Source organism: Lathamus discolor, chromosome 12, assembly GCF_037157495.1.
Source record: "Lathamus discolor isolate bLatDis1 chromosome 12, bLatDis1.hap1, whole genome shotgun sequence".
In the NCBI taxonomy this organism is placed as follows: Eukaryota; Metazoa; Chordata; class Aves; order Psittaciformes; family Psittacidae; genus Lathamus; species Lathamus discolor.
Window position 1 is genome coordinate 15004708 of NC_088895.1, and position 22153 is coordinate 15026860.

At 47.5% G+C, this 22153-nt stretch overlaps 1 protein-coding gene across 2 annotated transcripts in view; it reads right to left on the bottom strand.

The window, feature by feature from the left end:
* The window catches only part of TTC28 (tetratricopeptide repeat domain 28), a 121840-nt gene that overhangs the window by 67483 nt on the left and 32204 nt on the right, over window positions 1–22153 (bottom strand). Inside the window, exon 1 of one of the 2 annotated variants that reach the window (XM_065693072.1) lies at window positions 17266–17389. The exons of the other annotated variant lie outside the window; for it this stretch is intronic. Coding sequence (XP_065549144.1) covers window positions 17266–17292 — 27 coding nt within the window. The 5' untranslated portion in view covers window positions 17293–17389. Of the gene's footprint in view, window positions 1–17265; window positions 17390–22153 lie in introns of those variants that run through there. 2 annotated transcript variants of the gene reach the window in all.

Sequence of the window (22153 nt, forward strand, 5' to 3'; positions counted from 1 at the left end):
CACCCGTGAGCTTCGTACTCTGGGTGGCCTGTGTTTGCATCCCATGCTGCAGGTCACAAGCACTTGTTCCTTCTGGTCTGTAAGCTAAAACTAAACAACAAAACCAGCACAGCACCAAAACCAAACTAAGAGAGGCTGTATTTTTACTGGGTTTATTGTTAACAGAGACCACAGGCAGGAGCCCTGCGCCTGCTGCAGGATGTACCCACAGCCCGGTGCACCCTGAGCAGCACTGCACACCCTGCAGCAACCAGCGCCAGGCAGGGCACCGCTGCCTCTGGCCATGTCCCCCCTTCCCCTCTGTTTTCTACGTTTCTGCACAGCCAAAGGTGCACATTGGAAGCGCAGCACTGACTCGTGCATGAGAAACGGGCTGAACTTGCTCCCTCTTGTCAAGAAGATGAAGAGCCTGCGTCTTGCTGGGACCAAGATCTACCACCAACTCATCCAATTTGAATCCCCAGCTGAACTGTGGTCCAGGCACCCAGGAAGCAGAAGGTCACGGCAGTGACCCCAGTGTGCTCAGACGTTAACATTGCCACCAGCATTACAATGCTCACCCTCATAGTACTGGCAAGGGTAACAACTCACTCTTCTTTATCACAACTCCTTTCACTTCACAGAAGAAAGCAGAAACAATCATTTGCTAGCAAGTACAACATAATTAACAGCATAATAAATATCAGATCCACTGCACGCTGTAAAATCTTGGCTTGGTTTTAAAGGAGTTCTTTGACGATTAATGACATTGTGCGATGAGGTCTGCAGCAGCACAGCAGCATTAGGAATGATTCACTGCCACAAGATACTTCTTAACCAGTGCATTCAGGAATGCACAATCTGCAAGCTTTTCCTAATAAATCTCTGGGCATAAAAACACAGGGAAGACACAGGAGCTGCGAGGAATGAACACAGATCCCTGCAGACGGAAAATAATAGAGAGTTGTTATAAATATCTCATAAGACACTCACTATCAGATGTTCTGATTTCATATGCAACACCAAAATTATCATTTGGTAAGAGTGCTGGAGTCATTCCTCAGCGGGACTGAACACACAGATTTTGCACATTTACGCTGCAAACAAACAGCTCATCAGAAGTGGGACACACGACAGCTTTCACACAAGAGTCTGCCATCAGAAAATAAGTCAAACGTACATTAATACATCAGGAAACGCTCCAACAATCTCTTCAGGGCAGCTACTTTGAACCTGAAGCTTCTTAAGCCTGACTAGGATGAAGTTATCGAGGATCATCTTCGTATCTACATTTCACACTGTCAGAAATTTCCATGAATAAAACCCCTAAGCCCTTTTATAGGAAAACTGAAAAACAGACTGTCTAGTAAAGCCTGCTCACCAAGAAAAGCTGCCTTCTTGGCCAGCTGAACATCCACTGCTGTCCTGTGTTAGTTATCAGCAAACATCGATTCAACCCCTAGGCACACTTCTCACACAACAGATCTTCCTCTGGGGAGATGGAAAGCTCAGAAAAGTGGTATATCAAACAACAATGCTGACACGTAATTTTGTGACTGTGCATTTCATTACAACTGGGAGATTTGGTACAATAATCCAGTGGAAAAGCAGCCAACTGCCACCACATCTTCAACTGCTTTATACATACACAGCAAACAGTGTCCCAGCAGCAGGCATTTCACACCATACACACCATTTTAACCCTGCAGCCTCTTGTCACTAATCTATCCTGGACAGGGATGCAGTAGTTAACATGGATTTGGGGAGCTCTAAATGTTTATTCCCTCAGTGGCACAGTGTCATTTGAACAAATGAAAATGAGTAATTCAGCAGGGTATGAAGGTTTAAATCTTAGTCATCTCCCCTTTGCCCTTTCACACAAGTGTTCCCAAAGGAAATTCTGCTTCAAAGCATCACTATTGCAGGCACCTGAATCAATAAGCCTCTGCTCTGAAATACACAATAGGAAGGGAATACACTGTCCCCATTGCTTTTAAATACACGTCCCTGTCTTACCCGTACACACTGATCCTCTCCTTTACACACAATAGCACTCCTTACATAGCCTGTTACATACTCCCTTCACATCAGCCGCACGCCAAGGATTATAGCACATGAGGACAAACTGGACAAGTTCACAGAGGAGCAATACCACAAGCATGTCAGAACTTAAGAAGGCACCAACACATCACACTGCTCTGAACACATCCTCACTTGGGCTCACCTCTAACTGCATTTGGCGGTTATCAGCTCGTTGTTTCACTGAACTTCTCATGGGTTTAGTCCTGTTGTACACACAAAACACACTTGCCCAGAGCAGCTGTAATCTTCTCAAACTGGAGAATTTATTATTCTCAGCTAGATAGGAAAAATTAGAGTGCTACAACAGTTTATACTGGCAAGGATATGCCAAAGCAATGTAAAAGGTTTGCTTTAAATTAACAATGGGACAGAAAATGCGGAGTTAGGATGACACACAACCCTGCTCCCAGGCTTTGGTGCTATAACCAGCTGGGAAAGAAAACTTTCAGGCCAGCCCAAAAGACCTGTCCGATACAGCCACCACTCCAGTTCAAACAGATTCTAGCTTGAAGGCAAAGATTCAGCTGGAACTTAAGTCTGGAGTTTCCAAAATGTGGTTTACATTTATTAAGACACGATTAACATCAGTGGAAAAGACAACCAGTGAGCTCATACAGAAGCCCAGACTCATTTAAAGGTTGTTTAGAAAGATTCAGCAGGAGAGGTATGAATATAAGTGCCATGAGATGCAGGAGCACGAGACCCCTGGCAGGAGGTGCACTTCTAAAGCAGTGTCCCGGAAACAGCATCTAAAATATCACTAATTCCTGCAACTGCTAATTCTGAAAGTAAAGTCCTAGACCCTACCTTAATATTCAGGCTACAGTCCAAACTTCTGAATCAGAGCAACACCACTACTGACCCTGTGCAGTGAAATCCCAGGTAACTGCAGGAAGAACGGTGCAGACAGTGACCTCCACCAGTCTGGTCAGATTAGTCCTGATGCAGTCCTGTTTCTCACCAAGTCCTACCTGCTGCTCTGTTCATCGTTAAATCAGATGCTAGATCTTGTAGACACAGCCACCAAGGCCAAAGGATGCACACACCCAGAGAGTCATTTTTGCACCAGTCTTGGCTTTATTCTTCTTCCTTTCTCTGTAAGATTTTTCTATGTATACATCAGAAAATTAAAAAGCAGTAGCTTAAGTCACTGGCTTTATAGCAACAGACAACTAATACCCTAACTTATCTTATTGTTGGGAAATTTCCCTGTTTAACTGCTGTTTCCCCCTTGCTAATGCAATCCTCCATCATCTCATCCTGAATAATCTCTCCCCAACACTTCCCTCTTTATACACGTTCAATAATCACAGACTTTCATGTTCCCCCTTCACTGTCAGTCATCCAAATGATACAAATTTAGCTCCTTTGATCTCTCCTCATACATCAGTCCCTCCGGGCCCCTAATCACTTTTTTCACTCTTCTCTGAACTGCCTCCAATAATGATGTGATTCTGATCCTCTGAAAGGAGACACTTTTGGCTTCAGTTCTTCACACAGATGCCAACAAACTAATTCAGAGAGACTTCGCAAGCTCCGTGTGCAGCACTGTCACCAGCCGCCACGCAGTAAGCTGCAACACTGAAACAAAGCTGGGATTGTCTTATGAACACTGGGCCATGCCAGAGGCTGCAAGAAAACACAATGAGAATTAAAACGATGCTGATCTGCACTTTATACAGCCACCAGACTTGATGCGAGTAAACGCCACGTGTAGGAGACAGGCACAGCTGCCTGCTGGATGCTCGGAAGCAATGATGACAGTCCCGGGATCTTACAGAACTGCAGCTCAGGCAGCAGCTTCGTGATAAATACACCAGGTAAAGGGTGGATGGAGCCAGCACTGGGGGTTCTGACAACTGCCACGTGCCATCCTGCAGATCCACCTTTCACTGCTGGTACCAGCACAGCACCTGGCAGCCCACCATGGACACCATTAACACCTCCAGCAAAGCCCCCGGTCAGCACGAGGCCTCCAGAGGTGGCACAACCTGTCAGTGCCACAGTTCATGCTCCAGCTTTGACATGGAGTTAGAAGCACACTTGAAAAAACAAACAAAAGGACTGGAACACATTAAACAACAGAACCAGCTGAAGCCGCAGCTTCTTTTGTCTCCCTTCAGCAGAACAAAGCAGACACAAGCACTGATTGCTTCAGAGAGGTGCTTACACTAGCTCCTGTACCCAAGAGACTGAAGTCTACTCATCAGGAGTGAATGGTGATGCACGGAATCTCAGGGTAAGCAAAGACCTTATGTAGAAACCAGGAGGTTTATAGGGACACCACATCCTGTAGTCAGGCTGCAAAGACACCTGAGACTGCCTGAAGGGCAGAAGAGCATGAAGCCCACTGGAGAGCAAAACCAGCTCAGCAGAACTCTGAATTTCCAACAGAAGAGCCTCTCTCGATGATATTTTCCGTGTTCACAGCTCACTATTCATGAGGCTCAGAGGATCCTCTCCTCGTTTTTACTGGAGTCAGTGTTTATACAACCCCTCCACCACTCTAATTCCTTGTGTACTCTTTGCTACACAGCAGTCCTCGATATTTCAGATGATTTCCCTCAGTGCATTCTCTAGTGAGCACATAAATAAACTGAGACAAATTGACTCTAATTTGACAACCAGTAAGTAAATACCCTTCAAATTCTTTCCACTGATGTGCTGCCTGATGACCGTGTTCTTCACTATAGAGACTAATTTTCTGACAAAGGAAAGTATCTTTATCAGAATCCTCAGGGCTCTGCTTGCTGCAGAAATTCCCATTTTATGCACAGGGATTACATGTACTCCAACCTGATCAGTTACTGTCTTGCAGCTTCTCCTCTGGGCAGGATGCAGATCTCCTGCCTTCTCACACATCACATGAAGCCAGGAGAAGCCTCATACAAAAACCAGATGGCAGAACAGTGCAAACCACTGCATTTCGGTGACTAAAAGGTACCAAAGTAAGAGAGAGACACTGCTGGGCTGGACCACAAAGTGTTACATCCAACAGCTATATGCCTGGAAGGGCAATAGTACTGTGCTATGAGCACAGAGGAGATAGAATCATAGAATAGAATAGTTAGGGTTGGAAAGGACCTCAAGATCATCCAGTTCCAACCCCTCTGCCATGGGCAGGGACACCTCACACTAAACCATCTCAAGCGGGATTCAAACCAGGAAAACGACGACGGAAGCACAGCAACAGGAATGGCAGCAGCAGGGAGGAGACGCAATCTCAGCACCAGTGGGTCGCTGCTGGTGAGGCATCTCCATGGCAGCGAAGGCAGTGGGAAAGGACAGTGATGGGAAAGGATGTTTGGAACACAGGAGGACTGAACAAGCACTCCAGCTGCTGCAGCGCTCCCTCCTCTGTGCTTCTACATGAGACAAAAGCTAGGTGCAGAGTAAAATGCCGAGGATAAGAACCCCTCAGACAGGTTTGATTCAGGAACAAGTGATTTTAATGCAGCATTAAGTGATCTTTTGCACAAGAGCTGCATCCAAACAGTCTAACAAGTCTGGGCTCAACACCTCAAAGGATTTAATGCTGTTTAAATGAGAACATTATTTTCCAATGAAAATAAGTATCAGGCAAGGGAATGCTTGAGTTCCACTGGAACCTGCATTTGTGAAATGGATTCAACAGGGCACGGTGAGTCAAACAGCAGCAAATAGATGGGAGTGGGCACACCTCCTTGAGTTCCTTCATGGATTACCAAAGACCCAGACAGACCTGGCTGCAGCCTGACATTAACATAATTATCATTTTGACACTCGGTACAAATGGCACTAGACATATTCTGGCTCCAAAGGGATGAACCAGCACAACTGTGCTCATGGCACAGATTATCCTGGGGTGGGCTCTGGGGTTTCCAGGATTTAATACAGAAGCTGCAGATTTTTCACGGAAGTGGAGAGGTCACCATCCACCAGCAGCACCATGAGGATTCTAATAGTCCTGCTAATAATGTCTCTGGGGGTACCTGCAAGATCTGGGGTCACTTTTACTGCAGTGAAACACAAGTCTACAAAGAGGGTACAGGTTAATGAACATCTATAATGGGGTGAACCCTAATTTTAGCTGCTTTTTGGAACAAAAACTTTGATCAGTCAATGCTGAGATGATTAATGGGGTAAGATTAAGGTTAAAACTAGAAAATCTATTAAACTATTTAAGAAATAAATCTTGTACCTGGCATGTCATCAGTCTTTTAAGCCTCAAAGGTTTAGGTGCTCTCAGCAAACAGGAGACTGACTCATGCAGCCAAGGGCTCTGTGTGAAGACTAACCAAACTGTAGTTGATTTGCCACACCAGAAGCCATGTACCTCCTTACTCCTCCATAACTAAGCGGGGTGCCACAAACCATCACTTTAGTTTCAACTGCAACAGACAATGCACCACAAGCACTGCATGGCCTGGAAGGAGAGTCCGAGCTGGTAAGAGGTTGCTACATGAAACAGGAAGCAGGAAAAAAGAAATCAGCATCTGGAATGGCAGATGCATCTTCATGCTTGTATCCTAACTGTGAATTAAGCTCAGAACGAAAGCTTCAGTCAGAGAAACAAACTCGCCCCATCTGCCTGTTCTCATCTGTGTTTATGCTTGTCACTCACCTGCCACGCTTACCCACTCTGTGTGCTGTGAATAATTGGGAAGAATTTTAATTATGCCTCAGAAGACGTATCTTCTCCAGGAGACAGAGGCGCTCAGCCCACGCGCATCTTTCAGTCTAATTTCCCTCAGGAAAAATTTCCCTCTGTTGCATTATTTCACATCAGACAGGCTGGGCAGAGCAACTCTCCATTCTGCACCACCTGTTCAAGTTTTGTGTTTACCACTTCCTGCTTTTTCAAGCCATGAATAAAGCCAGTCAGGACTGTGAGAGCCCAAAGATGACCTATTCAGAAGGATGCTGCACCACAGAAATTAGAACAGAAATGCTGAAGATCCCAGGGGCCTGCTCTGTCACACACAAACCTAGGAATATCAGGAACACTGTCACCTCGACAAGGAATGCAGCTCGATGCACAACTCACACATTAAATTCTGTAATAATATCCCATTCCCTAGCACTGGTGAGAATGCTCAGCTATGCGATTCCAATGTAAAAATATGGTTGGATAACTGGAACCAAATATAGTGCCTTGCGCTTCTCACAGGTAACTAGAGGTTACCTGTCTCCAGGCACGTTTGCTCCAGTTTGAGGGGGGATTAAAAAGAGAGTGCAAAAGGCTCAGCTCTAAGTCTTTACTATGAGACTTGGCACAGATGGGTTTCCTCAACAGCACAACTAGGATATGAAGAAATAACAGGAAAGCAGCTAAAGAGCTGTGAGCCCTGACCAGGCAGCCCCTGTAACTGACCCTGCCCTGACTTTCCAGCAGGTGCCACTCAGAAGACACAAAAGCTGCCCCACATTTGTGGTTTGGACTCCGGGAAACCAAGAATGAAGTGACAGTGATTCAGCCTGCATCCAGGAGTCTCAAACTCCAGCGTGCTGGGAACTATCCGGTGACACAGCGGCATCAAGACCTTGTCTCAGATGAAACTGAACACACATGTTTTTGCTGCCAAAAGCCTTGCTCTGTAACTGCAGGAACCAAAGATCATTCTTGCTCTCCCAAGACGTCTCCCGCATGCTGAAGAAAACTAGGAAAACCTGAAGTAATTTCTGGGGAAATCACTAATAGGAAGAGCATTAGACTGCTTTTCAGCAGAACTGTAAAGAATTTACCCTGCCTTCTGTCTTCACTGATGCGTCACATACTAGATTTTCTTACCGGAACTGCTTATTAGTCACGAGCCTAATGAAGCCCATGGCTGTCCTCAGTGACATCCTTCCCCCTCCAGCTGGCTCCTGCACCCGTCAGTCTGACGCAGCTCATCATTAACTTCTCAGGCAGAGCTGGAGACCAGCTGCCGCCTGGTTCACACTCGCTGCCTGGGTCTGCCAGCCCTTCAGCCTGACAGACCGCAACACCAGGGCAGCTCGCACTTGTCTGAGCCCAGACTCATTGAATGGTTCGGGTTGGAAGGGATGACACTGGACACACCCATGGCCAAAACAACAGACCTCCAAGCTTTGGAGAGAGAAGACCTCATAGGAAAAAGGTCACGGAAGACAGTAATTGGGCCCCTGGAACACCTCCTTACTCATTATCCCAGAGTGCCCACTCACTGTGTAAGCAGGGAAGAAAGTGCCTCAGACTTCAGGAAAGCTCCTCAGCAGCTTACAGAACACTTCTCTAAGCCGTGATGCAATTAACTGTCAAGAAAGTGCTGAGGCAGGCAGAACTAGGAAGCTGTAACAGATTAAGTACATAATCCCACAGCATTTACACGTAAATCAGCTGAACTGCTTATAACTCAGAGTGCCTAGCATGTTTACAATTCTATTTCGTAAGATCTGATGCCTTATCCCCCGAGCAGGACAGATGAAACAGTCCAGCTTCAAAGCCAAAACGGGAAGACTCAAAGAAAGTGCTCTCCAGCTTCCTGACCTGGGTGGCAACACGTGCCAAGGGAAGCCCCAGCGCACCCTGAAGTCCCTGTGAAAATCCAGACCCGCCAAAGAAACACGATCACCCCAGAAGTCCCTGATTATCTCGTAGGAACTTTGAGTGCTCTGGGACGCGGAGATCACCAGGGGCAAAACCCTTTCACACGAAAACAAGGGCGCAAGAGCTTCAACATTCTTGATGCAATACCCACCCAGCCGGCAGAGAGCGGAAAGCAACTGCGGCTACACTGTTCAAACCAGCTTGAAATCTTGTCTATCTCCTCAGCACTGAAAGGGGTACAACAGGACAACCACCAAACCAGGAGCTGTCCTTGAAGTTAATCTACAGCGCAGTCCATTCTGCCTTGCCTTCTAAACTATAGTTGTCACAATGTTATCCTCCCCAGGTTCCCGTGCTACCCTGCAGCACAACGGCAAGTGAGCTCCTCCAAACCCCGGAACTGCCCCAAATCCCATTCTCCTAAAAGCCTCACAAGACAGGAGCTTTTTAAAAAGCAGGGGAGGGGCAGGGGAACAAGGCGAGGGGAAATGGACACTGCTGTAGACTCTGAAGGCTTCTCCAGAAGTCCATCTAAAACAAAACACGCCAAAAAAACCCCGAACACAAACCCCCACTTCTTTCTTTAAAACCCAGTAAAGGCAAGGGATGACAAAATCCTGAACTTAAGCTACAGTACCAGAAAAAGAACATCCACTCCGCAACACTGATGTCTTCAGCAGTCACGGCACAAAACTGGTGGAGCAGACCCACATCCAACAGCTACTGAAGGTGACAGGAATTTCTCCACTTACTCAGACGAGTTTCAGGCTGAGCTGCTGTTAACTGCTCAGAAGATACTGCCAGTCAGCCACACACAGACCCACAATGCGCTGTTATCTTCTGCCCACTACACAAAGAGCAGAACGACTGCTTCAAAAGCACATTCAAAGGGACACCTGTACTCAAACAGTCACCCTCCCACCGCAGCGGGATGGAGGTGTGCGACACACTGCGATTTGCCAATTCTAAGAGCTCCCCTGCAGCAGCAAATGCAGGACCCGGGGGAGAGAGGATGTGCAGGACATAGGGCAGGGGGACGGGACTGGGCTCCCTGCAGCACGGAACAGGACACGTTGCTTGCAGCATCACAGCTGAAGCACCGCTGCACCTCTGCTCACACAGCAAATTTCCCTCTTTAATGTAACTTTGATACTGAGATATGTTCAATCTTTGATTTTATTGGCGGATGCTGACTGTATTTGCCTAACCTCTGAAGCCCTATGATTGACAGCGTTAATGCACTTTTTAATGGATGAAAAGGGAAATGACAGCTTCTGGCTCACTTTCAAGCCCATTTCTTCCCTGTAGAATACCCTATAGCTCAATCTGCTTTTCACACAACTAAGAAACCTATTCTTTATCGTGTTGCTAATAACTGGTGGCATACTGAAGAAAACAGGAGCTTGACAGGAGTTCTTACTGAGGGAGCTACTCTACTTTCCGAAAGGAAGATGCTTTCTTCCTTTCTTTAAGTTGAGCTACAATGATCTGACCTCAGACAAAAGTTAAATATAACTTCAAAATAATTTCTCAGCTTTTTCTACATCAAAGTTTATGCTCAGACTTCCAAGGAAGAGCAGCCATGCTGAGAAGAAACTAGTGGTCCAGGTGTCAGAGGTGATTTGCATGGACTGCTGTCCAAACTGACACCTCTGAGGGCAGGGGTCTGCATTCTTACACGTGAAGGAAATTGTTCACAGAATCCCAGCCTGGTTTGGGGTGAAGGGACCTTAAAGCTCCTCCAGCTCCAACCCCTGCCACGGGCGAGGACCCCTTCCACTGGAGCAGCTTGCTCCAAGCCCCTGTGTCCAACCTGGCCTTGAGCACTGCCAGGGATGGGGCAGCCACAGCTTCTCTGGGCACTCTGTGCAGTGCCCCACCACCCACACAAGGAAGAACTTCTTCCTTATATCCAGTCTAAATCTGCCCTCTACCAAGATTCTGTGAGATTTTATAGCAACAGCCTGACACTTTACGCAGGCCTAAAAGCCTGTGACAGGACAAAGAGAGGACCATTAGAGGAAAAAGAGCCTAATTCAATGGCTGACTGTAACTGTGGCCAGTTATTTTGCAAAACTCGCTATCTAGAAGATTATAGCAAGAACATGGGCAGAGTTTTTAAAGAAAACCGCTTTCCTAAACACAGAACCCACCTGGTTACAAGGTCTGGCTGGGTGACCAGGGGATGCTGAGCAACCGCAGCTCACCAGCACGGTGAGATCGTAACGATGGAAGCTGCCTTCCAAAGTCTGCTGCTCTTCAAAGCCCTGTAACTTTAGCGTCTTTAATGGTAACAGGCCCTGTGGCTACCCAAGTCCCCACTATGCCAGACCCATGGCTTTATGACCCCTTGGTATTTCACAGGTGTAATTAGGAAACCAGAACTTCCACAGCCAGGAAGGCACCAGGGACTTGCCAAGAATTGAGCCAGTCTGACGAGGGAAGACCCTGCGGTAGGCATTCCACATGATGGCAGACTGGCAGCAGGGCTTCTCTGCCCAGGTACAACAAGTATGGGTCTGCATTCAAGCAAGAGCTAATATTCAGAACCCAGAAATTCATGAAAGTGCTCTCCAACCATAACAGATTAACATTTCTATGGAAAATGGGAGAGTGCCAAGTAGTAACAGTCTCTGTAAAGTCCTCATTAAAATGAGTAACACAGCTGGATATTTTATATATCAACCTTCTAAGTCCCTCCTTCCTGCTACTTAAGAGTAAAAATAGTAGAATGTTTTATGGAGGTTCACTCATGGCTGCTTAGGTGTGATTCCACTTTAAGAGAAGCAGAATTGCTAGCCCCTTGCAGTCATCCACATGGGAGGCATATGGCCAGCCTGTCTTAATGGTGTTTGCTGAGGGAAGCTACAAAACAGCAGGTTTGTCAGGGAAATATGGATATTTGGCAGAATACCAATGGAATCACCTTTCCTTCCATTCCAGACTTGGGTTTCGAGGTAGATGAGCTGATATCATCACCTGGCAGGTTACAAGATAATGTAACAGAAAAGAAAATAATAACGACAAGGTAAAAAGAAAAGCACAAAAAAACCTGACTGAGAAATCAGCGCAGTTTGTCACGAGCTCAGACAGCTGTTTCATCACCCTGACAGCAGCTTAGTTCAGAATACATTTTGGCTTGCTCTTCACAGATACATCACATCTGAATTAATCTGAGGAAGTGGCAGCTCCCAGAATGGCAGAACTGCATTTGGGTCCTGCACCAGCAGAGCTGCCCAAGAGCAGCACCTCGTCCAGCAAGCCTCGTGGCCAGGTCACTCCCAGGGCTGCTCAGCCACTTCTGCACCACACAACCCAGGTGGAAGAGTAACGGCAGACATCACCCAGACCTTCAGCACCAGCTCCCATTCAGCTGGAGTCACCAGCTTAAGTCTCCAATGGCTCCATCGTGTCCAAGGCAGGGCAAATTACAGTTTGTGTCCAGGGAAGATTCAACCCATTTGTGCACTGAACGCCAGAAGTGCTTTTACAAACTGTTTTCCATTAAAAGGACAAATTATTTGCAACTAAAGCCGCAAAACTTAATTCTGATTCTAGAGTTTCAGAATCCCATAGGCTATCCCATAAACATTCCCATCTCAGCTGTATAATTTTGTTCCAATGTAGTGTACATGAGGCAAGAAACTAAACAAGCCTAGATCTGGGTAATTAAAAGAGCTGAAGTCACGAGTTGCTCATGCCCAGGAAAGGCACATAAACACAGCCGGCAAGATGAGGTCACGCTTGGGCTCATCTCACCATCCTCCTTTACTCCGGTAAGTGTAGCAAGCAAGTAAATAATAAAAGCAGCAGTAAGGAACTTTGACAGGAAGAGGCACACTTCCATATCATGGCAAAAAAAAAGCTGTTTCAAAACCACAGCTTACTCCTGAATGCCACCTGCCAGCAGCCCCACAGTGAGGAGGGTCAGCTCCAGCCATACAGCCCTGCCTTAGGGAATGAACCATCCACACAGCTTCAATAAATACTCCAGGACAAGCGCTGCTGCCACCGTTACTAACTGTGGCTCACCAAAGAGTAATGACCTCAGAGATTATTCCAATCAAACCAATGACACAGGCAGGTATTTTATTATTTATAAAGTCCTGGTTTTCTCAGCACAGGAGGAAGCAATCAGAGAATATTTCCCCATTCATCATTCCAGACAGTTGCCACTCCAGGCTTCTGCTGTTATCCCACACTAGGCACTTCCCTAGGCTGGCTCTGGAATCCTTTTCCACTCCACACACGGGTTCTCCTTCCCAAACACTTTATGGCTGAACCAGTTCACCCAACCTGTATCAGTAAGCTGTACGCCTTCACTTTCTTCTTGTGCTTCTGTGTGTTCATTTTTAAGCCCTTTTGTCAGCTCTTAATCAATAACAAAAATCATGTTATTGATTTTTCTTCTAAACCAAACTATGTTTTAACAGAACCTCAAAAGGACGAGCAGGATTAAAAGGGTGATTTTAGATGTATCAGAAGGTTGCAAAGCCCATTCACAGTAATGAAAGAAGACTGCATTAATCTTCTAAAAGGATTCAAATGCAGCAACTAGAGCAATTCCATTTCTTAACAGGAACAAATTAAGACAATTTCCCTTGCAGAAATTTCCATAATTACAAGTAATTATCTTTTACTCTGCAATTCTCCAGTACAGCACCTACTGCAAAGAGTATTCCTATCAACTGCTGTAGTTAGGAAATATAAGAGGAATTGTTTCTTGGTGAATTGTATGCTGCCATCACATGGCTCACAGCTCTGCTCTGCTGGAACATGCATCTATCTTTGATATTAACAACAAGGGTCACCAATCCCTACCTGATGACCCTATCACTAGGTTCTTATGAAAGCCTAAAAGACACAGGCTTCCAAAACTGCATTCAGAGAAGAGGAGGAATAAACCACATCTGCAGTTTAAGCCAAAGGAACATTATTTATAATACTGCATTGGACAGCACAGCTCTTCTCCGCTGAGTAAAATCAAAGGCTCGAAGGCAGCGTCTCCATGTGCATTCCTTTGGGCAACGAGGACAAGTATGGCCACAGCTGCAGCAGCATTTGTAGAAACTGCATAAACTCAAACGCAGTATCGGAGGTTACAAGAGACTAAGCTTTGCATTTGTTGTTCTTGTGCATGAGGAAAGCGTACATCAGGAAAGTGTAATGTCGCTATTTTTCACAAGGAAGTATGTACAATCCCACATATGTTGTCACCAACTGTGGAAGCAGAGTCTGCTGGACCACTGCTGCCTCTGCGCACCTCTGCTGCCATATATCCCTGTTCATTCTTTACTCCTAATCCTGTGCTGCTACTTCCAGCAGCACAGCAAAATGGAGCCTGCTCTAAGCCCATGACCAGAGCTAGTGCAGTGCTCGCTAAAATTCACTCACTAAACCAACACAAATCTAAAAGAGCGTGAGTTATGATAGAAATACAGCGAAATTCACAAGAATTTACTAAAAGCATGTTTTCTTCTATACTGCAGGAAACTGAAAAAGCCATCTGGTTACAGAGGAGTTATTACCTATGAACGAATCCTATTCCTGAAATGCACTTGGTAAATACACATAACTTTTGCTTGTCAGTAACAAAGTGATATTGCAGCTCACCCCTGTGTTGTCACTAATGATTGACTGGATCCTCCATTAAATCTGCACCTGACAGTCAGTGGTTTCAGGCTTTGTCCAGGATTTTGTCATCATAACTGAGTAGCAAGTGACGCCTAGACATAGTTTTTGTCAATATGTAAAACAGCTTCTGATCTTGGGCTTCTTAAGCACACAAGATATAGCACACTGCTCCTGCATAACAACTTGCTGCCTATGATAGCTTTGAAGGGAGTGCTCTGAGCTCCAGCACCTACCATGCGAACACAAATGTAGTGACTCTGTTATCACTATTCACAGATAGAAGAATCTGTGTTGGCAAACAAGAGCACATCACCCCCAAAGCCATCCTCTTTTTCTATCAGCTAAGGGAAGAGATCCAGCAAGAAGCACCACGGAACAGCCAGGAAGGACAGTAAGCATCCCTAGGACCGGGCACAGGGCACACTCAGCCTTCCACCAAACCATACCCTGAAGCCAAAGGAAGCTTCAAAGAGGCTGTGATAGGGGACGCTGGAAAGCGAGCTGTAATTCCTGCAGCCTGAGCCACTCAGCACTGCAACATGGCTGATTTGATGCTTTTCAAAGAATATAATCAATACAGGGCATCAGCCATTTCTGTATCTAGATCATGTATAATTTAATTACCAGCCTCCTGAGAGTCTGTCGGTGCAGTTGTGCTCACCCTAATGCCCTGGGCATCTTATGCTTGAATTTTAGCCTGGCTTCTCAAGGGAAGAAGCTTCCGCACGGCACTGGCAGCCCATCCACCCATCTGTCCATCCATCCGTCCATTCACCCGCCTGTCCTAGTGGCTTCAGGTGCCACTGACCATTGACTTGCCACAGAAACACATCCCATGAGAGTGGCCACCAACACGAACCCTGCTCTGAACTAGGCACCTGCCAGACACAGGCGAGTGGGAATCTGACATGAAACAGAGCCAGAGGCAAGTCATGGAAGTCCAAAGGAAAAGAGTCTTTGTAAGTTGTGGTGCTTGTGGCACACAAAGGCAACAGAAAATAAGTATTTCTGTCACATGCAAACACTTCTTTTCATTGCTGAAGGCAGAAGAATGCCTTACACACTACAGGTGACAGTGGTACCTTAGCACCACCAAACAAAGGAGCCTACTCCAGGTTTACAAACAGCCTCACAAGCTGCATGCGATCCTGTGCTGCACAATTTAATAGCTGGAAAAGCAAAAAAACCTCAATGAACAAAACACCTTAAGCATTTAATAACAATTAAAAAAGAATGGTTAGAGCAAATGAACAGGAGTACAAACACAATAAATCCAAGGAGACCTCTCATTCAGCTCAGCACACACATGTTCACTGCCGCGCGACAGCTCTCGTAGGGGGTGTTTCACATGGCAGAGGCAGACAAACCACTTCTCCAAAGTCAGCCAGAAACAACCAACAGTGACAGGCGTCCAAGGGCTACAGGAACGCTCCCCACTACCCTGTCCCGCTCGCTCTGCACCCTGCCAAGGGCCGGAGCAGCAGCGCCTTCTCCCACGGGCTGAGCATGTTCTCACACAGCCCTGCAGAGGCCAGGCCCGCGGGAACCCCGGCTCCGCTCACCTGAATGCTGGCGGCAGCAGCAGCACAACCGCTCCTGGTTTTACCGGTAGAACACTCCGGAACAGGACCTATTCCAGCATGAACACAGTTTCCATGCCATCATAGCAGGAGCTGGAATTATGTTTTGCTCACACTAGTAAAACGCTCAACAGTTCAGACAAGTTCAGCCATCTCCTGTGCTCTCCACACAACCAAACTTGGTTGCCCAAAATCAACTCAATTTGGATACAGATGATAACGCAGACAAAAAAACCCAACCATCTGACATCGTGATTTAAGCATACACGGGTGAGCCAATACTGCAGAGTGAATCCTGACACTTGAAACGGAATCTTCCAGAGCTGAGGAGTCCAGCCAGCAGCCAAGAATAATATTTCAGTGGTTCAGTCGATACAGCTGTAACCATGGCCTGGAGGGATTTCCACAGCCATAACCACATGAGCGACTGCACATTCAGTTGAAAACAGTAAAAACAGACACTCAAAAATCTATAGCTCTAGACATCTCAGCATCAGCCTGAAAGGAGGCACAGAGGGGCCTGTAGAGCACACGGGCACTCCCACCCAGCCTGCCCATCATCTGTTTTATCTTGCTGAAGACACAACAGTTTGAAATGAGAACTCTCACTAGAAGGCATTGCCTGCTTGATGAAATTCAAGGCACAGCTTCGGAACAGCTGGAAGGAGAGGATATGACACAAAGCCTGGCGGGTTCCCTGGGCAGGCAGCAGCAGCGCACAGCCCATCAGGACCTTCTGAAGCACCGTTCACTTCCACGTCCAGCACTGCAAGCGAGAGACGCTCTCATGCATTTCACATATGATTCCTATTTCTCCCCTGATGTAAAACACAGTATCGCACATCACGCTACAAAGAAAGCCGGAGCCCTGCTGGTTCGAGCAGGTTTTTCCAAAAGCAAAAGGAAAATAAGGAGTGCAACAGCCCGCAGCTGCCAGGAGCAGGGGGTCACTGCCGGGGGAGCAGCGCGCTCGTTCGCTGCATTTCCCCCCCGAAGAATGTCAATAAAAAGCGCTGCCAAGCGCGCTGGAGCGGGAGCGCCCTGACGGGCCGAGGGACCCGCCGGGCGCGGGCGGGGCGGCCCCCGGCCCGCCGGGCCCCGCTGACCGGCCGCGCTCCGCGGCTCCGGCCGAGCAGCCATATTAGGAAGCGGCCCGAGCGCCGGGCGGGCGGTGCTCGGGGGGACCGCGCGGCCCGGCCCAGGCCCATGCCCATCGGCGGAACCGGCCCGGCCCCGCTGCCGCTGCTCCCCGGCGGGGCGGGCGCGGCACTCGCCGCAGCGAGAAAAGTTCGGGAGGGCTCCGGGGACTGCCGGGGCGGCAGCGGCAAGGGGGGAGAGGGGACACACGGCGGCACGCGGCCGCGGCACGGCACCGGCACCGGGACCAGCCCCGCCGCGCCGCCCGCGCCTGTGGGGCAGCACGCTCTGCGCGTCACCCACCTTCTTCCGGGGCTGCCATTTCATCATATTTGTAGAGCGGGGACGCGGAGCATCAAGGTCGCGCTTGGGAGCCGGCGGCGAGCGCAGCGGGGCCGCAGCCCGCGGTCATGCTGCCCGGCCCCGCCGCCAGGCCCGCGCCGCGCCCCGCCGCGCCCGCGGGAGAGGAGCCGGCCGCGCCGCGCGGGCCATCGGAGCCGGGCTCTGTCAGGCGGCGGCGGCCACAGCCCCGGCGCGGCCCCGCCCGCAGCGCCTCACGGCAGCGGCCCGCGGGGAGCCCCCGCGCGCGTCCTGCGCGGCCTCCGCACGCAGGCAGAGAGGGGCGAGGGCGCCGGCACGGCCCCGCCCCTCCCGCGGGCCCCGCCCCCCCCGCGGCCCCGCCCCGCAGCCCCGGCAGCGGCGGCTTCCTGCGGCCGGGCCCCGGCAGCCGCGGTCGGTGCCGCCGGCGCTGCCCGGGCTCGTTGCGGCGGTACAAACCGCAGAGAGCTCGGCCCCGGCGCTCCCAGCGGCACCGAACGGCAACAAACCCCTACAGACACCCGGTAACCCCCTCCCCTCACTCAAAGCCCGGAACGCGTTTACTCGCGATGCTCCGCGGCGCAGCCGCTCAGGGCTCACCAGAGGAAAATGTCTGGGTTCAGGGAAGTGTTTGGGGGCAACACTTGCAGGGCTGAGGTCGTCAGCAGGAAAGCCACAAATCCCACCGCGGGTCAAAGCTGAACGGACAAACGGTGACAAGACCAAAGTCACCCCGCGGGCGGCACTGGCAGCACAGGGTGAAGGACATCCATAGGGCAGACAGCAGAGGGTGTTCTGGGGAGAACAGCCTGTTCCCTTCTTCAAACTCACGTCCAGGGAAAGGGATTAACAAACAGGGATAGAGCTGGATTTTCCCGTATAATTTCCTACTCAGTGCACCTGCTTTTTCCACCCATCCTGGATCGCCTCATGTGCACTGAGGGAAATGACAACATTCTCTCCCTATGGCAGAAGTGCTTGGATTGTTACAGTAGAAGAAACCCAAAGGTGTTAACTGGTCAGAGCTGGCATATCAGAGAGCTGTGCCCTCCTACTGTACTCACAGCACAGCCGGTATGCCCTGGAACTCAACGATTTCCATCAGTTCAAACACTGGCACTGACAATCCTCAAGAGTTCTGTACTGGCAGAGTCAGTACTCCATAAAGAAAATAAATGCTTCGAGTCAGACAATGCCATTTACCATGATGCTGTCAGAAAGCAGCTTAATTTAATTCACAGACAGATTGCAAAATGTGTTGTTTTGACAAGATCAACAGGAGGTTTTTGAAATTCTTCCTGAGTAAAGATTAATTAACAGGAAGCAAAGCAGGAGCTGTGCTTATACACCTGTCACACAGGGAGCAGGCTGCTTCACTCTGGAGCCTAATGCCTCCTCCAGTGACTGGCATTTCTGCTGGATTTAAACTGCTTTTTCTTTCTGCTGTGGAAAAAAGAAATAACATTGGCACTATTTCCAAAGCCACTGAAAATAGCCAGAATGCAGGCAGTATAAATGCCTGTATCTGAAGGAATGGCAAACATTCTTTCCTCTTTCAAAGTCAGAGAGTTATTTGACTTCTTTAAGATTAAAGAAAATGCAGTGTGAATTTTGGTTTTGTTTCTAACAATTTCTCCTCCCAGCTTGGAAGCCACTCAGGATGTAGTGATTCAATTTCCAGAAAATGCTGAAACCGTCCTCGTACCACTGGCAGCTTCCATCTCTTCCATCATGAGAACAAGATCCTTGTGTCCGTTTCAAAGTGAACCAATTCATTTTTTCAAGTAATCAGCAATGCCAAGAAACTCAAGTTCTAGAGCTTCCGTAAAGTCCAGTCTGTATCAGTGGACAAGTTGTGAATAATACTAGCACAACATAGAAGATAATGTTGGACCATGGAAATTAAATGCCTCTCTGTTCATTAAGGGTGAAATGGCTAACAAGAAACAGTCAGCTCTGGTCCCCAGCAGCCCTGGCTCACAACACTGCTGTGTCTGGGAAGCCGTGTACCATCCATGTGCACGAGCAAAGTACAGGATCATGCCCGTTCATAGACCCCATCACAGATTACTGACATCTCTCCCTCCATAAGAAGCAGCATCATGAACCCATTCTGAATGATCGGACTTCTGCACACTGGGACAGAAGCTCACAGGGAACAGAGTTTTCTCTTCAAACATATACCAATAAGGAATAAACATATTTTGTTCCAGTATTTATGAGTGAATAATGGTGAGCAAAATGACTGGCTACACCAATACCTTTTTTTATTCTCCTTTCCCTCATTTACTGCTATTTTTAAATCTCAGACTGTGGATCTGTCCAACCTATTGTGCCAAATAGCTGCTTCTTTTCTCCTCAAGGTGTTGACTAGCCTAGAAGAAAGCTGTGTGTTATTATCACCTATCTGATATTAGATCTCATTCTTGCTACTCTACGAAAAAAAATCTGTTAAAGTGTCATTTTCAAACTGACCCTTGGTGAGAACCTAGAACTATTTAATGTACTATCTCCTTTCTTACATAACCCTTGATTTTCAGTAACATATAAGTTCTAATACCTTTATTACACCTTGAAATTCCTCTACTCAACCAAAGCGCATCACCTAGAAGTAATCACACGTACTGCGAGTAGAAAAAGGTCCTGCTGGAGATAGCTTGATGGGCAGACTGCAGGTTAGGCTATGCAAAGCGTATGAGAATTCAGTTTATTGGGTCATTCTATAGCTTAGCAAGCATCTAAATTGGGCAGTATTCAGCAAGCACATAAAGATTTGGAGTTACACCTTGATTTTATGACGTACACGTTCCTGTGAACTCACTGGACTGGTAGTCTGGAAGATGCCAGCATTTTAACAGTTAACAACACACCAACACTGCAAGGAGGATGTAGATCACGCTCTTAATAGCCTAGTCCCTTGGCAAATTCATGAAGCATAATAAAAATCCTCTTATTTCTGATTTTATTAAAGCAGCTTTCAATTCATTACAATGATTCTGTGTCTATTGCTTTGTCTGCCTCAAACTAGCACACTGAACACAAACACGGCACCTTGCAGTGGGTTAAGATCAGGTACAGCACATTCCATCTGAGCTACTGCAGCCCCAAGCAAGTGCGCACTATGAAAGGAGAAAGTGTTTCAGCAAGTTCTGCTAAATCTGGGAGAAGGGAACCCCCTTGAAGTGCAGTAGTTGGGGTGCTGCAGTTCTATCACTGCTCTAGATCACCAGAAACCAGCAATGCTAACTCATCTATCCATGTTAGCTTATGGCAAGTTCTCTGCAATTTACAATCAGAATTTACTTCCAGCCTCCACACTAAGGGTGCTTTGGGCACACAATCTACTGTTCGTTTCTCATACAAGAAGAGAGAAGTACAAAGTTCAACTAAAGAGGCTGGGGTAATGCAGCATTATCACAGTACATACACCAGGGAGAGGGCACAGTGAAGGGCAAGAATACAGTAGGCCAGGAAAGCAATTCAAGGTCCTGTGAAGTTTTTGCAAGTTCTGATGGTCTTCTGGTCCATCCAACCTTTTGTTCCTGTTGCATTTTGCTACTATAGCATTTCACCCTGTTCTCCTCATAATAAAGATTGAGTGTTCTATGCTGTGTAGCAGTAGCATGGATTATTTTCATGATTAGGTTATCTGGGGTTCACATCTCAGCAGCTGACTCTTTTGAAAAGACAGACTCACTTCAGAAAATACTTTGTTTAGTCAAGCAGAAAAAGCCCTTTCACAGGGATATAACCCAGGCTGAAAAACCAAGGAGGGGCTTTCAAAAAATGAGGTTATACTTATTGGAAAATACCACTTCTGACAGGAGAAGCAGCTAAGAAAAATGGTTGCTAAGACTAATTAGAGTGTTGTAGCACAATTTCGTTCGAAGAGATGCAGAAATGAAATGAACTGAAGATAAAAGAGCCTAAAGCATTTATTCCTGGCAAATGGACTCATGAAGATGGAGGGGCAAGGGAGGGAGGCATCACACACGCCAAATGAGCTGAGGGCTGTAGGTGTGTGTCACTAATTACAAATTATTCTGTGGTACCAAGGAATGATCAAATAGGTTGATACAAGATGACGGCTGATCTTGTTGCAGTGGAGTCCCCCCTCAAGTACTGATACCTGAGCTAGGCTTAGGTAATGGACTTTTGCACAGGTATCTCTTGCCTGTGGTCAAACGGAGCACAGGAAATGGTGCTGCATGTTTCACTCCTGTGATTCCCTGGCTTTCAGGCACTCACTTGTAAATATTTTCTCCAGAAAGCAAATCCAGCTTGCAGTGGTATAAGCCTAATAGCAGGGGGCTGGAACTAGATGACCCTCAGAGGTCCCTTCCACCTGAAACCATTCTCTGATTCTATGGGTCGGTAACACCGGTCACTGACAAGCAGGAACACAGGAGGCAGCAGGTTTCCCACCAAAGATTTGTCTGCGATAAAGAGATGGGTAAACTAGGAATGTGTATGGAAAATAAACCCACCAAAGCTCGCTCATCTATGGAGGCCTTGCAAATGCATGTCCATATTTTCTATCTTATTTGGGGCTTTTGCCCTAAAATTAGGCAGCTCTTTTTTAATTCATGGACCAACTCTTGTGATAAAACTTCATCCATTTCACACCCTTTGGGAAATAACTGGTGAAAACTGCATCATTCCCTACGCCACTCTTTGATATTCCAAAAGAGAGCCCCACTCCACACCTTGTAGAAGGAAAGAAAAAAAAGGGCAGGGGGGAGGTGGGACAGGGAATGGCATACTGGCCCATTTCACCATCTTCCCTTCCACAGCATGGCAGGAGAGTCTCTCTTGGACCATAATTGTGACATAAAATACAGAAAATGTGCAAGGGAACAAGCACTGTCATAGA